At 25.8% G+C, this 18,228-nt stretch overlaps 1 protein-coding gene and 1 long non-coding RNA gene across 2 annotated transcripts; both read left to right on the top strand.

Moving 5' to 3' along the window:
* Nucleotides 1–5,931: 5,931 nt before the first annotated feature.
* On the top strand, nt 5,932–7,887 carry LOC135928429 (zinc finger BED domain-containing protein 4-like). The gene is made up of 4 exons (XM_065464893.1): nt 5,932–5,937; nt 6,118–7,294; nt 7,403–7,513; nt 7,745–7,887. The coding sequence occupies exons 1-4, from the start codon at nt 5,932–5,934 to the stop codon at nt 7,885–7,887; spliced, it is 1,437 nt and encodes a 478-aa protein (XP_065320965.1).
* Nucleotides 7,888–10,518: 2,631 nt separating this feature from the next.
* On the top strand, nt 10,519–11,190 carry LOC135922428 (uncharacterized). Its single transcript, XR_010570899.1, has 4 exons — nt 10,519–10,628; nt 10,678–10,743; nt 10,911–10,973; nt 11,026–11,190. It is a non-coding gene; the product is annotated as an uncharacterized LOC135922428 (long non-coding RNA).
* Nucleotides 11,191–18,228: the final 7,038 nt, after the last annotated feature.

Here is an 18,228-nt window from a genome sequence, read left to right as displayed (position 1 = left end):
GATTATTACTAAAATCAGAGACTGACGCAATGATATATATCATTGGACTGACGACGTTATATGACCTGTCAGATTTATAAAGATATTTGCAGACAAATTGGAGCAGATAAAACAAAATAAATATCTATTCTTTCTGCCCTTTCTAAACAGGTCTATGTATGAAAGATTCAATAATTTATAGCCTTGTTAATTTTCCTCATATAGATTTGATTGTAAAACTCTCTTTTTTATTATAAATATAGGTTTGGGCAATGGCGGCACAAACAAGAGGGGGGGGGGCTATTTTATTACTTATAAATGTAATAACAAAATATATATTGCTAAACATCTATTAAATAAACTGAAAATAATATAAATATCAGAATGTTAAAATTAAAAAGTATTTTGAATCAGGTATAATTTCGGACCCAATTAACATTTGAATCGTAATTTTAAAATTCGATATTTAAGACTCTGTAGTTATTTCGCTTATAACTGGTTTTTATTTATTAATTAGGAAATCTGGTAGGTGAATTAGTGATTATTGAATTGAGCGAAAACATTTTGATACATTTCGAAAGGATTTGGAATTTGTTAAGATCAAGAGCCATTGGCAAGTACGCCGTTCTTTCAACCAACCTGATGAGGTTTATACATATATTCAAGTCATATCGACGAATACAGAGGTTGCTGACTCCACGATCCTCGTCAGAAAACTGAAATTTTTATTCTATCAAAATGAATAGCATCAAAATAATTAAATTCTATGCTAGACCTCACGAAAAGGATTTAATATACTCTAACTGGCAGAGTTGGGCAGGTCCTCCAGAAAAAGAATCTAGATACAGATACAGATTCTTTATAAAAAAATGAATCTTAGATACAGATACTAGTATCTTTTTCAAAATATCAAAAAGATACAGATAAAAGATACTTGTATCTTTTACTAAATTAGAGTATCTTAAATACAAGATCCTTTTAAATTATAAATACCAATTAAATTAGATGAGTTTATAAAATACAGTTTATTATTTATTTGTGAAGAACATAGCAAACACATATAAGAATTATTTGCAATAATTAATAAAATATTTATAAATTAATTATAATAACCAGGGATTTTAATATTAGTTTTTACCTATTAATAGCTTAAACAGGGAAGGGAGAGTAGTATATTTAATGGGAGTTGAAAATTTGCAAATAAGAAAAAAAATAAAATCAAATGATTTATTAGAATTGCAGGTTATTTTCTGTTGTTTTAAATATAGCTTATATTCGGAGTAAATGGCTAAATGGCATCTCTAAAAAAAATATACTAGTTTTATTTTATTCAATATCTTTAATAAGTATTTATCATTACTTATTTGTGATTTTTATGTATTATTTAAATTAGTTTATTTTCTAATATGACTTATTAATTCTTGCGTTTGTAATATCATATATATATATATATATATATATCATGTAAAAACATATCCATAAAACAATCCATATTTCTTCATAACACATTTATTCATATTTATCTATCCATTAAAAAAGAAATATATAAATATTATAAATCATATTTATCCCACATGTTCTTCACTCCCACAGGTCCATTCTTCATTTCTCCCAGCTGACATCTGCTCCACTAAATCCAATATCTTCGCTCCAAAATAGCTAACAAAGGAATCCTTAAAAATCAAAACATGTGATGATCACGTTTTCCACTTATCCACAAGGAAAAAACTAATTCCCCTGTCAGAAAATGACTGACATTTTCTGTATTAAATTACATTTATTTCTTTTTTTTTTCAACAGTTACAACAGGTATGGGGGAGGAGGAATTAAATAAATATTAATAATTATGGCCATAATATAAATTAGTATATTTTCAATAGCGAATTTTATTGAGCAGGAACGATGAGAAATAAAAAATATGCAATTATTTTACTTAAGCAAAATAATAAGTATATATGCGAATAAAGACGTATATTATTTGGAGAAGAACCATTTAGGCAAGCTTTCTATAATGTAGGATCCTCAAGAATATAAATATTTTTTAAATATTTATAAAAAATAATAATATTTCTGAATTGGAATTTTTTTTTTTTAGTGGACCTCTTCATTTTTACTTTTTTGATCCAACTTTTAACGGGAGTAACCGGTGCCTGGAACCAGCGTCTACATGACAGCATATTCACTGCAAACCCCCCTCAAAAATATATATTTACCCCCCTAAAAATTTCGCCACCTTCGGCGGCGTTATTATTACATAATGATTAATTTATGCTTAAATAAAAGGCTACTAGTTTTATTAAATGATTGCTTTCAGGTTTATACCGGTTGAAGAGTCCTATATATTATTTATTAATAACTTACCTTCGCTTTCTATTATTTTCCTCTTTCACTAAACTCGTCTTAAATTTTCAAAATCAACACAAGAAAACTATAAAATGATCGGAATAGTTTCAAAGAAAAATTATTTTGGAAGAAAAATAGAATAATGATTTATTTTGTTTTTTTTCTCTTATATTAACTACAAAATAAATATTTATAATAATTATGTTTTTTTTAACAAAATGATTGCGCAAAATAATCACCAAAAATATTAATAATCAAAAATGAATGACTTAACAATTTAATCACAAAAAATATTTATCATCAAAAATAAATGACTTCGCAATTTAATTACAAAAAAAACAACCACATATATAACATTGCAATATATTATTTATTATATACTAGTATCAACACTTGAAATAGTATTATATCGAAAATAGGGAATTATTATAAAGAATAATTATTATAAAAATGATCGAAATTTAAAAAAAATATATTATAATTGTAACAATACTTTTTAATGTTGAATATATTTAAAATAATATGATGAATATAAATAAATGTGGAGCAAAAGGCTACCTAAAAATGACTTATTATAAAGGGACTAGTAAATTAAAGTTTTAAAATAGTTTTAATTTTATAAATTTATTTAAATATTAAAAAAAAGGAAATTATAATGACAAATTCATAAATTTATTGCTGTTTAATATAAATAAATATATGGACTATGCGATTAAAAGACTAGATAGTCTTTTAGAAGTCAGTGCAAAATCTGTAATAATATCCTCTGTATTAAATGTATCTAAATAATCAATTTCACTAGATATTAATAATAAATTTTCTAAAAAGCTATCAGAAATTTTATTTCTTATGCGAGTTTTAACTATTTTAACTTTACTCATAGCTTTTTCAGCAGAGCATGAGGTAGTTGGTAGAGTTATCAAATATTTATATAATCTTTTTAAACATGGAAAAGAATTTAATTTAGCTAATAATCTATATGGTAATATAAACGAATATTTTAGCCATTTTTTTGTATTGTTGGTTTTATTATCATTTATGTTTTCATCTGTAAGCATATATTAAAATTATGTTGTTATTAAAATTAATTACTTTCGTCATATAAGGTATCATTTTTCCTTATATTCATGAGATCTTTACTATAAATAATTAATGAGGAATCTAAATATAAAAGTTGGTAATTGAAATATTCATCCAGTATTTTCTGTGGATCAAAATGATATAAACCAGCAATTTCCGATATCTGGGAAATTTCTATACACTCATTGTCTGCTAATCCAGCAGGAGTAAATATAGAAATTTGATTTAAAAAATGAAGTGTATCATAATTAAATCTTTCATTTAAATGTTTAATTATCAATTATTGGGTAAAAATTATCGTTTTTATATCTAAAAAATAAAATATTATTTTTAAAATAAACTTTTCTTAACTTCTCCTTTTGTTGTTCAAAATAATTATCAAACTCTGTTTGATCCAATTTGAATATTGACCTAAAATTATAGATATCCGATATAATATTATTTTCATCCATAAAGGATTTAACATCATGGTGTAATTTGGAGAAAATATTATCACCATTAGCTTAATTACAAAATATAATTTAAATATATGATAATAATTTACCTCTTAATCTTTGAAATTTATTTTTTGTATGTTGTATTAATTTACTTACCATAGCTAGATCATTTCCTATGGCCTGCAATTCAATGCAGGTTTAGTGTGTGCATTTTAAGATAATTTTCAAAATAAATAAGCTTAAAATAAAATCATATTTTTTTATTCTTGATAATAATCCCTCAGCAATTGAAGATGTGATTGGGTCATCAAAATTGCTTAGCTCATTCAATGAGGCTATAATATATTCATAAACATTTAAAAAATTTCTAATGTTTGAAAGACGAGGCCCAATTTCTGAAAATAAATAAATTTCTTAGAAAAATTATATTCATTTACCGTGTTGTATTTTTTATTCTTTTTAGAGATTTTTTGGACTTTTGCATCTGGAATTTCATAAAAACCCCTTGACGTTTAACTCCATTCATAAAATTATAGAGTTAGTCTAAAATTCCCATCGAGTTTTTAATTTCATTTCCATGAGCACATATACGAATAACAATTAAATTAAGTCTATGAGCATGACACCACACATAAATTGCTTTAGGAGCCTCTTTTAATATTAGAGCCTGTACTCCCTTATTAACACCTCTCATATTATTGGCACCATCCATACTTTGACCAATGAGGTATTTTAGTGGAAGATGTAATGCTTTTAACTTAGACAAAACATTATTTTTAATATTTTCTCCGGTTGTATCAGAAGTTGTAAAAATATTAATAATTCTTTCCACTGGATGTGGATAATCTTGAATATACCTTATAATTAAGGCAACAAATTCTTTTTTTGAAATATCATATGTGTCATCTAATATTAAGCTAAAGGCACAATTTGCTTAATTATTTGATTCAATATTTTTATTTTCATTATCTCAGCTAATTTTTTTACATGGCCATAGGATATGAAGTTTATATGTGGTCTCAATATTTTATTGCCATTTTTTCCCCGTGAAGTACTATTTTTCTCTAGATATGCCCTTAATACTGGGACATTTTTTGAGATCAAAGTTATAAACCTTGAAAAATTACCATTATTAGAATTGCTTCTCCAAAAAGCAACATTGCCTCGTATTAAATATACAATAGCATCAATTATATTATGGATAATAAAACGATTTTGGGTTATAATTTCTTCTCAGTCGAATAAAAGATGGTCATCAATACGCTTCCGAGAAATCCATGCCATTTGTGCATATTCACAATTTGCATGAACAGGGGATGCTTCATGTCTCTCCATATCCCGAATTAAATTATTCCAGCTATCAGCACCTTTTTGAGTCCATTGTATGCTTGCTTGATGATTTCCAAACATAATACAAAAGTTACAGAATACTTTATCTAAAATAAAGCTATAGGATAGCCATTTCCTTTGTGAAAATGATTTGTTATTATTGATTTTTTTATAATACATATCTTTCATGCTCCTACATATAAAAGCAATATATTAATATATATAATTGTTGAATAATTAATAATATATAAGGTAAAATATGATATTTAGTGCAAATTAAAATATTAATTATAAGATAATTAGGGCTGTGCCGATATTAAATATCGGATCGGATCGGTCCCGATATTTGGCGTTTTTCAAAAATATCGGATCGGCCCGATACCTGTAAAAACCCCGATCCGATCCTTTTTCTAAAAATGCAATTCTTATAAAACTTTTGAGTAATGAAACTTTGAATTATTATTTTTTAATAAAAAAATTTTTTTTTAAATATTTTAAAAAAAAATAAATTTTTTCGAGTTTCTATTTTACATTAATAATATTTTATAAATAATTTTTTTTTAAACAATGCAAATGTTATTTATTTTTTTAAATAGATTTTACAAGTTTTTTTATAAAAATAGAAAGGAACACGCAAAGTTTTATTTATTTTTAATTTTTTAAAAAAATAACACCAATTTTATTATTTATACTTTAAATAAAAATTATTTTAAATATGGTTTCTGAATTATGGAAATATTTTGATAAAAATATTTTGATAAAGATGAAGGTAATTTTGCAAAATGCGTCATCTGCGGAATTCTAATTTCACCTAGAGGAATACTGAAAAATTCGTTCAATACAACTAACATTAGGAAACATCTGAAGCGTTGCCATCAAAAGGAATTCGAAGAGCTAACACAAAAAGAACGAGAAATATTAGAAAAAACAAATCAAATTTAAAAAAAAGAGCCCTGAAAGTCAGCCAACAATATCAGCCATTCTTAATAAAACTAATATTTGGAAACATTCTGATCCTAAATCAATAATAATTTCTAAATTTATAGGGGAAATGATAGCGTGTGACCACCAGCCGATTTCAATCTTGGAGGATATAGGCTTTAAAAGGCTTTTACATCATTTATGTCCAAATTACAAAATTCCCAATAGAAAGTATTTTTCGCAAGGAGTTATTCCGGATATATATGAAAAACTCTCCGAAAAAATTCGTAAAGAAATTTTGGTTGACGATTCTTTTTTATCCTTTACGGTAGATATATGGACTAGAAATTCAGGTGGCGATTCTCACATCTCATTAACATGCCACTATATAAACCAAAATTTTCAACAAATTAATAGAGTTCTAAATGTTAAAACATTTAATGAGTCGCATACAGCAATAAATATTGCTCAAATTTTAGATGAAATTATTAATTATTGGGATATAAAGAAAAATAAAATACACCTAATCATTAGAGATAATGCACCCAATATAACTTTGGCCATGAAAAATGGGAAATTTCAAAGCGTTTCGTGTTTTGCACATAGTTTGCAATTGGTTGCACAGGCAGCAATTTTATCACAGAGATCTATTATTGACATGCTTGCCCGGGTTAGAAAAATAGTAGGACACTTTAAACATTCTTCTATTGCACAAAATTGTCTCAAAGAAATCCAAATTCGATTAAGTCTAGCCCAGCACAAATTAATCCAGGATGTGCCCACCCGTTGGGATTCTACCTGTTATATGCTCGAAAGATTGATAGAACAAAAAAGGGCGGTACAGCTGTTCATTATCGATAATCCTAATTTGGGAAATCTCTCATTATATGAGTGGGAATTAGCAGAAAGGGTAATTGATGTTCTTGAACCAATTCAGAGAGTAACAAAAGAAATAAGTACGGAATCATGTTCAATTAGCAATGTTATACCCTTTGTTGAAATTCTGAAAAGTGAATTAACAATTAATGGGGACACAGATAGAGGTGTGCAGACTATGAAGAATACCACTAATAATCAATTAACAACTCGGTTTTTTGATATTTATGATGATGACAATTATGTTGTCGCAACATTACTTGATCCTCGATATAAGGATTTCTTTTTGCCAAAAAACATATCATACATAGAAAAGCTCAGGACTGCATGTGAGTCTTTTTTTAAAGGTGATGATAATGTTTAACTTCCAATTTCTAATAAAGATTCGCCAGGTTTTATATTTTTTAAAATAAATTTAGATTTTATTGTTAACTTAGGTAATGACAATGAGAAAAATGTTCCACATAACATTAAAAAATGCAAATTTAATTTAAGGGATGCTTATAAATTGAAAATCAAAGAAAAACTAGTAATAAATGAAATCGATAGTAATGTAAAAAATGATGACCTGCCATACCTAATAGAAATCAAGGAATATTTAAAAGAATCTATATATAGAAAGTATAACAACATATTTTTCATATTAATTTAAATATTGCTTGGTTGGGCTATGATTGACCCATTTGTTTGGGTGATTTTTCAAAATCAACAAAAGATTGGGTTTGTATGAAACCCACGATTTTATAAATGCTAATTTTATATTTGTGTTATTTATTTAGAAAACTCGAATAACATTGATGATATTGATATTATATCCCCAGTGAATCCACTTGAATATTGGAGAGTTAATGCTGTAAATATCCAACTTTATCAACACTTGCACGTAAATTTTTGGCTCCTCCAGCAACAAGTGTCTATCTGAGTCTGCCTTCAGTACGGCAGGGGATATTGATAGTCCTCATCGTAGAAGCCTATCGCCTGAAAATCTAGAGGCTCTTATATTTATTTAAAAAAATCTAAAATATTATAATTTTATATATTAAATATTACAATTTTATAAACCAACATAAAATGGATATATTATTATATATTTTTTTTAAAATTATTGTTGAAATAAAAAAATTAAATTATGCATAAAAAATATTGATTTATTAATTACATTTGGTTCAAAGAGGGGTGGTGAAAAATTAATATAAATATCGGATCGGTATCGGATCGGTTTTGAACCAATATCGGATCGGATCGGTGAAAAATATGTGGATCGGCACAGCCCTAAAGATAATTATACTTTGTTATAAAAAGTCCTTATTCTTTAAAATATTCATAAAATAATATTTTGGAAATAAATTTTATTTATTATAATAAAAAGTACAAAATTAAATAAATATAACTCAAACTACTTAATCTACTACTACTGGCAACAATATCATTAAATCAACCTGTTATGAGTTTTTGGATAACTAGATTCACTGGAACTTGGTTGTAGTGGGCCAAATTGAATTATAAAATCAATCATATTTTTAGTCATTCTACATTTAAAAAAATGAAAGGGATCATTAGGATTCTTTTCCTTATATAATGAAATAATATCTTCTTCATTTTTATATTGAGATAAAGGAGTTAATTTAGCTTTGTTTGGCAACTGTATAATTTAAAATGTATAGATAATTTAAACTGATTACTTCATCTGTATAAATTGACTCTAATTGGATAACAATATGATTATCTTTACCCTTTAAAGACATTATTAAATATTATTTAAATTATAAACCTCTTTATTTGTTGATAAATTTCTATATATTTCTTCTGGGTTATCAAAAATAAAACTATTGGCTATATTTTCCATTTGCTATATTTTGAAGAGAAATTTAATTAACATTCTACAAACAAACTATTAAAACTTATAAATTTTATATTATAAATTTAAAAATATTATGTTTCATTCATATTTTAAAAAAAATTATAGTTAAAAATTATAAAACCTGGGCTTCATCATCTAACAATGATATAATTTCTGGATAGGGGGCATCTAAATGAGATTGCTATTAATTATAAATATAGAAAATGATCTGGATTTATTAAAATAATCATATTTAAAATATATAACCTGGGCTTTATCATCTAACAATGGTATAATTTCTGGATAGGGGGCATCTAAATGTGATTGCTATTAATTATAAATATAGAAAATGATCTTGATTTATAAAAGAATCATATTTAAAAATTATAAAACCTGTGCTTCATCATCTAACAATGGTATAATTTCTGGATAGGGGGCATCTAAATGAGCGGTTGACCACTAAATAGCATTGCTCAAAATAGCATAAATTGAGTATGTTTTAAAACGTCTTCAAAATAACATATTCAAAAAATGACCGCCATATCTGAAGCGATAAAAAATTAAAAGTGGCAAGTAATATATTAGTTTTTTAAAAAGTTTTGTATACTGGTTTAAATTTTAGAAATTTTCTTAGGCTTAAATTTTGATATTGAACTTAATGATCATAATATAATTTACAAAGATGTATTAATTAAATATAGTTAGAGTTTTCACTCAAAAGTTTTGAATACTGACTTTGACTAAGAAGTTTTGTATACTGGTTTAAATTTTAGAAATTTTCTTAGAGACTTAAATTTTGATATTGAACTTAATGATAATATAATTTATAAAGATGTATTAATTAAATATAGTTAGAGTTTTCACTCAAAAGTTTTGAATACTGACTTTGACTAAGAAGTTTTGTATACTGGTTTAAATTTTAGAAATTTTCTTAGAGGCTTAAATTTTGATATTGAACTTAATGATCATAATATAATTTATAAAGATGTATTAATTAAATATAGTTAGAGTTTTCACTCAAAAGTTTTGAATACTGACTTTAACTAAGAAGTTTTGTATACTGGTTTAAATTTTAGAAATTTCTTAGAGACTTAAATTTTGATATTGAACTTAATGATAATATAATTTATAAAGATGTATTAATTAAATATAGTTAGAGTTTTCACTAAGAAGTTTTGGATACTGATTTAAATTTTAGATATTTTCTTAAAGGCTTAAATTTAAAAGAGTGATTTAGTTGATTATTGATATTGAACTTGACAACACAAATCACACTATTAAATTGGATTAATTTTATTTTCAATTAATAAATGATTATATTTAATTAATTAAGATTGTAAAATAACTTAATAATATTAAATCAATTAAGCTTAAACTATCAATACTATATTTGACATTATGAGTGATCTTGATATTCCATTTTTACAATTGTTAACAGTAAAGTAACAATATAATTTATATGTATTACTCTAATAATTATAATAGCACTGATTTAATATAGATTTATATATTCTTAATAAATTTTTAAAAATAATTCAAATATTTATAGATAATAGCCACTATTGCCAATAATTTGGAATGTTACCTTAAGATTCAAAATATTAAATTTGAAGTAATATTGTTTTATATATTTTTATATATTTTTTTACTTTTAAGAAAACTCAAAAAGGAAATCATTTAATAATTTATTTAGGGTATGAGTACCTCATAAAAAGTGCCAACAAAAAATTTATACACTTAAGTTGTCGTGATAATTGTTCTGGTAGAGCTAAGCTCTCATTAAAGGACATAATAATCACGATAGAACACAGCGAAGTGTAAATGTAATAAAATAAATATTTAAGATATTTAAACATCTTTATTTTAAATAAGATAACACCCATCTTAGTCTTCCATCAACACAATCACAAGATTCTGTGATTTTGCCTGATATCTTAAGTAAATAAAAATTTTAAAAATTCTTAATTTGACAATTTTCTTTACAATCTAGTTTCATCCAATGGTATTCCACATTTGGAACCACAAGTTTCTCTCATAGTGCCTGATATCTCAAGTAACTAAAAATTTTAAAAATTCTTAATTTGACAATTTTCTTTATAATCTAGTTTCATCCAATGGTATTCCACATTTGGAACCACAAGTTTCTCCCATAGTGCCTGATATCTCAAGTAAATAAAAATTTTAAAAATTCTTAATTTGACAATTTTCTTTATAATCTAGTTTCATCCAATGGTATTCCACATTTGGAACCACAAGTTTCTCCCATAGTGCCTGACACAAATCTAGATTCCCCTCTTGACATAGCACAAGCCTTATTAGACTTAAATTCAAATATTTATGGTAAAAATAATTATAATAAATTGCATTAATATTATTTTTAATTAACTAGAGGCTCGTTTTGTCAAAAGCCAAAAGGGGAAAATATTACTCTTCTTTCAGAACTATCTATATAGATTTCACTGTCAAAATAGGGACATTATAAAATATCGTTGTAGAGTATAAATGCATATTTGATGGTGCTTATATTGCTTCGGGTATACATGATCATCCTTTTGAAATAGGGACATTCGAGATGCTTAAAACTAAAGAAGCACTCGAAAACATTGTAGCTCAGAATCTCTTTGAGACACGCTTAAACATTTATCAACAAACTATGGATAAGAGATGTTTGGAGGATCCAGAAATAGAAAACTATTCTGAGGCGATACCATCATTTATATCTTTGAGGAGTCACATAGACTCCTTATGAAATATCGGCCCCCTATGCCTCATTCGATTTTGGATATTGAGTTATCAGCAGAATATGCTATGACAACTCGCAATGAACGTTTTCTAATCCACGGAACAGGTAACTTATACGTTTTTGGTACTGATTCCATGTTGCGTTTGACCGAGGGTTCTAATATGATCTACATGGATGAAATTTTCATGTAGCTCCTACCTTATTTTATCAACTTTATACCTTGCATGTTATGTATGAAGGTGTTGTGATACTTATCATTTACGCTCTCCTTCCGGATAAGACAAAAGAAACATATATCCGGCTTTTTAAAATTATTACTAATTTTTGCGCCGAACGCCAGATAACCTTTAATCCTCGATTTGGCCAAACAGACTTTGAGGCAGCTGCTATATCAGCTCTCAAGTTTGTATTTCCTAGCATGATTATAAAGGGTTAAATTTATGATTTATTATCTAATATAATTTTGTATAAGATGTTTTTTCCATTATTCGCAAGCGTTATGGCGAAGATGTCAATCTTTAGGGTTGGTAAGCTTGTATCTGAACCACTCCAATGTTCACAAAGTTGTTAGGCCCATGACAACTTTGCCTTTTTGTAAGGAGGAAGATATATCTAGGGTAAGGCAAAATTGTTATATTATGGCATCTGAAAATCCCATGCTCATGGATTTTATGGAGTATATGGATACGACATGGCTAGGCCTTAATGCCATATTTCCTCATGGCATATGGACAAGGTATTTAAAATATAATTAATTAATTTTTAAAATTTTCATATAATTTAGATATAAAGTCGATGGTCCCCGCACCAACAATCATCTAGAGGGGTTTCATCATGCCTTAAAGAGAAAAATGGCACACGCTCACCCAAATGTTTATATTCTTATAAAAACTTTAATAGGTCATCAACATTCTAACGACCTCAAAATTATCCAGATCAATAATGGATCTAGAGTGCGGCGAAGAAATAGAAAATATGAAATGAAAGAACTTCTGATATTACAGAATTTTTAAATAAAATATCTTTTTTAGTAAATTTTAAATATTAAAACTATCAATAAATATCCGTTTTTAATTTTATAGTTTTATTTTATAATAATAAATTTGTAAATGTTGATTTTTTTTATATACATACACAAATAAAATATATTATCAAAAAATAAAAGATATATTAGTGAATTTTTTTAAAAATGTTTTTGCTAGGTTTAAGACAATAAGTTACGAATAGTGTTGTTAAAACGCCGCGAGTCGCGACCCCGACCCAAAGCTCGGGTCGTTTTATTCGACTCCGACTCAATGTTTGGGTCGTTTTTTTCGACTTCGACCCGAGTTCAAGCCGAAAAAAACGACTTCGACCCAAAATATGGGTCGTTTTTTTCGACTCCGACCCAAGTCCAAGCCGAAAAAAACGACCTCGACCCAAAATATGGGTCGTTTTTTACGACTCCGACTCAAAATTTGGGTCGTATATTTCGACTCAAACTTGAAATTTGGGTCGTATTTTTCGACTTAAACTTGAAGTTTGGGTCATATTTTTCGACTCAAACTTGAAGTTTGGGTCGTATTTTTCGACTAAAACTTGAAGTTTGGGTCGTATTTTTCGACTAAAACTTGAAGTTTGGGTCGTATTTTTCGACTAAAACTTGAAGTTTGGGTCGTATTTTTCGACTCTAACTCAAAGTTTGGGTCGTTTTTCTGACTCAGACTCAAACATCGGGTCGTTTTATTCAATCCGACCCAAAATATGGATCTTTCTTTTTAAAGACGACTTAAAGTTAGGGTTGCTTTTTTTCACCCCTAACCCAATATCTAGATCATTTTTTTCGACCAAAAGTCAAATAACATTTAGTATATATTAATATTATAGGCGGGAAAGTTACTTAAAGCTTCTTTAAATTATAATGCTCTGATTAACTATTCATCATAGTTATATTTTAAAATTTTTAAGTGATGTACCATAGAAAAGTGCCATTTGTCATGATAATTATTTTTGAACTTTTTTAAATGAAATAGAAAAATATATATTGTAGACATGTTAAATCAAAATTTCACTGATGATGTACCATAGATAAGTGGTAATTGTCATAATCGCTATTTTTGAACTTTTTTGAGTTTTTTTAAAGCAAATTGCTAAAAATATATATTCTAAACATGTTAAATTAAAATTCAGTGAGGATGTATTATAGATAGGTGACAATTGTCATAATCGCTATTTTTGAACTTTTTTCAATTTTTTTAAAGGAAATAGCAAAAAATATATATTCTAACCATGTTAAATTAAAAATTCAGTGAGGATGTATCATAGATATGTGACAATTGTCATAATCGCTATTTTTGAACTTTTTCAAATTTTTTTAAAGGAAACATATTAAAATATATATTCTAAACATGTTAAATTTAAAATTCAGTGAGGATGTATCATATATAGGTGACAATTGTCATAATCGCTATTTTTGAACTTTTTCAAATTTTTTTAAAGGAAATATCTAAAAATATATATTCTAAACATGTTAAATTAAAAATTCAGTGAGGATGTATCATAGATAGGTGACAATTGTCATAATCGCTATTTTTGAACTTTTTCAAATTTTTTTAAAGGAAATAGCTAAAAATATATATTCTAAACATGTTAAATTTAAAATTCAGTGAGGATTATCATATATAGGTGACAATTGTCATAATCGCTATTTTTGAACTTTTTCAAATTTTTTTAAAGGAAATATCTAAAAATATATATTCTAAACATGTTAAATTAAAAATTCAGTGAGGATGTATCATAGATAGGTGACAATTGTCATAATCGCTATTTTTGAACTTTTTCAAATTTTTTTAAAGGAAATAGCTAAAAATATATATTCTAAACATGTTAAATTATAATTTCAGTGAGGATGTATCATAGATAGGTGACAATTGTCATAATCGCTATTTTTAAACTTTTTCAAATTTTTTTAAAGGAAATATCTAAAAATATATATTCTAAACATGTTAAATTAAAAATTCAGTGAGGATGTATCATAGATAGGTGACAATTGTCATAATCGCTATTTTTGAACTTTTTCAAATTTTTTTAAAGGAAATAGCTAAAAATATATATTCTAAACATGTTAAATTAAAATTTCAGTGAGGATGTATCATAGATAGGTGACAATTGTCATAATCGCTATTTATAAACTTTTTGAAATTTTTTTAAAGGAAATATCTAAAAATATATATTCTAAACATGTTAAATTAAAAATTCAGTGAGGATGTATCATAGATAGGTGACTTTAACATGTTTAGAATATATATTTTTAGCTATCTCCTTTAAAAAAATTTGAAAAAGTTCAAAAATAGCGATTATGACAATTGTCACATATCTATGATACATCCTCACTGAATTTTTAATTTAACATGTTTAGAATATATATTTTTTGATATTTCCTTTAAAAAAATTTGAAAAAGTTCAAAAATAGCGATTATGACAATTGTCACCTATATATGATACATCCTCACTGAATTTTAAATTTAACATGTTTAGAATATATATTTTAAGATGTTTCCTTTAAAAAAATTTGAAAAAGTTCAAAAATAGCGATTATGACATTTGTCACATATCTATGATACATCCTCACTGAATTTTTAATTTAACATGGTTAGAATATATATTTTTTGCTATTTCCTTTAAAAAAATTGAAAAAAGTTCAAAAATAGCGATTATGACAATTGTCACCTATCTATGATACATCCTCACTGAATTTTTAATTTAACATGTTTAGAATATATATTTTTAGATATTTCCTTTAAAAAAATTTGAAAAAGTTTAAAAATAGCGATTATGACAATTGTCACCTATCTATGATACATCCTCACTGAAATTTTAATTTAACATGTTTAGAATATATATTTTTAGCTATTTCCTTTAAAAAAATTTGAAAAAGTTCAATAATAGCGATTATGACAATTGTCACCTATCTATGATACATCCTCACTGAATTTTTAATTTAACATGTTTAGAATATATATTTTTAGATATTTCCTTTAAAAAAATTTGAAAAAGTTCAAAAATAGCGATTATGACAATTGTCACCTATATATGATAATCCTCACTGAATTTTAAATTTAACATGTTTAGAATATATATTTTAAGATGTTTCCTTTAAAAAATTTGAAAAAGTTTAAAAATAGCGATTATGACAATTGTCACCTATATATGATACATCCTCACTGAAATTTTAATTTAACATGTTTAGAATATATATTTTTAGCTATTTCCTTTAAAAAAATTTGAAAAAGTTCAAAAATAGTGATTATGACAATTGTCACCTATCTATGATACATCCTCACTGAATTTTTAATTTAACATGTTTAGAATATATATTTTTAGATATTTCCTTTAAAAAAATTTGAAAAAGTTCAAAAATAGCGATTATGACAATTGTCACCTATATATGATACATCCTCACTGAATTTTAAATTTAACATGTTTAGAATATATATTTTAAGATGTTTCCTTTAAAAAAATTTGAAAAAGTTCAAAAATAGCGATTATGACAATTGTCACATATCTATGATACATCCTCACTGAATTTTTAATTTAACATGGTTAGAATATATATTTTTTGCTATTTCCTTTAAAAAAATTGAAAAAAGTTCAAAAATAGCGATTATGACAATTGTCACCTATCTATGATACATCCTCACTGAATTTTTAATTTAACATGTTTAGAATATATATTTTTAGCAATTTGCTTTAAAAAAACTCAAAAAAGTTCAAAAATAGCGATTATGACAATTACCACTTATCTATGGTACATCATCACTGAAATTTTGATTTAACATGTCTACAATATATATTTTTATCTATTTCATTTAAAAAAGTTCAAAAATAATTATCATGACAAATGGCACTTTTCTATGGTACATCAATTAAAAATTTTAAAATATAACTATGATGAATAGTTAATCAGAGCATTATAATTTAAAGAAGCTTTAAGTAACTTTCCCGCCTATAATATTAATATATACTAAATGTTATTTGACTTTTGGTCGAAAAAAATGATCTAGATAATTGGGTTAGGGGTGAAAAAAAGCAACCCTAACTTTAAGTCGTCTTTAAAAAAAAGATCCATATTTTGGGTCGGATTGAATAAAACGACCCGATGTTTGAGTCTGAGTCAGAAAAACGACCCAAACTTTGAGTTGGAGTCGAAAAATACGACCCAAACTTCAAGTTTGAGTCAAAAAATACGACCCAAACTTCAAGTTTTAGTCGAAAAATACGACCCAAACTTCAAGTTTGAGTCGAAAAATATGACCCAAACTTCAAGTTTAAGTCGAAAAATACGACCCAAATTTTGAGTCGGAGTCGTAAAAAACGACCCATATTTTGGGTCGAAGTCGTTTTTTTCGGCTTGGACTTGGGTCGGAGTCGAAAAAAACGACCCATATTTTGGGTCGAAGTCGTTTTTTTCGGCTTGAACTCTGGTCGAAGTCGTAAAAAACGACGAAAACTTTGAGTTGGAGTCGAAAAAAACGACCCAAAATTTGGGTGAGCTCTGTTCGAGCCGACTCGGCTAAGCCGATTAACAACACTAGTTACGAAGATAACAATAACATTTAGAAATTTATTAAAGAACTTAAATAATTTCACACTCGATATTTTAACATTTGCCATTATAATTTACTTGTATAAAAGCAACATTCAACTAATCCTGGTACACATAATGCTCTATTGGTAATATTTTTATTTATTGAAATATATTTTAACAAAATAAATAAAAACTAAATAATATATTTAACAGACTTAATCAAATTTCATGAATATATGTTTTATTAACTAGATGCCCTTAACCATATTTTTTATATTAATTATTATTTTTTTTATATTAACATTATTTAAATCAGATTAATCTAAGGTATAATGATATCTATTTGGTCACTCTAAATATATTAATTTTTAAATAATTTAATAGGGTTGGACCTTCAGTTAATTTAATATGGAATTATAAACAAAACATCTTAAAAAATTAGTCCACTGAATGATTGAGATTAGTGCTTTTAGATTTATTATCAACCCCATTAGAGAGAAATCTAATGATGAAGATTGTATCAAAACAAGGATCTATTGAACCATTGAAAGAAAGTTTTTATCATAAAATTTTAAATAGGCACTATCACTTTTTTAAAAGTATTAGTAAAATCGGATGATAGTAATTTTATAAATTTTAATTAACGTAAATTTATTTTACTTCTTTTTCCGGTATTAATTTTAATTTTTCTTTTACTTTTCTCTTTATCAATTTTTTTTAAAACACAAAATATTTTGTAGCAAGGGGAAAAAATGAATGAAAACAACTATATTATTTATATTTTATTTTTCTTCACTTTATATATATTTCTACAAACAATAAAATAATAATCAAATTTTTATTGCGAAAAAAAACTAACAAAATATTATTGATACAAATAGTTATCGCTCTACATAAAAAACAATTAAACAAAAAAAAATTGATAAAAGTATTATCGCTCTACAAAAAAAATAATTAACAAAAAAATAGATAAAAATAGTTATCGCTCTACAAACAAAAATATAAACTATATCATGAGTAAGAATATTTTTCTTTTTTAAAAGCAATAATTAATGTTCAATAATTGTAATTATAAATTTATTAAGATTATCAGAGTTGTATAAAAAGTATCTGT

This window comes from Gordionus sp. m RMFG-2023, chromosome 1 (genome assembly GCF_954871325.1).
Source record: "Gordionus sp. m RMFG-2023 chromosome 1, tfGorSpeb1-WG-v2, whole genome shotgun sequence".
Taxonomy (NCBI): Eukaryota; Metazoa; Nematomorpha; class Gordioida; order Chordodea; family Parachordodidae; genus Gordionus; species Gordionus sp. m RMFG-2023.
This window is presented reverse-complemented; position numbering and strand designations above follow the sequence as displayed.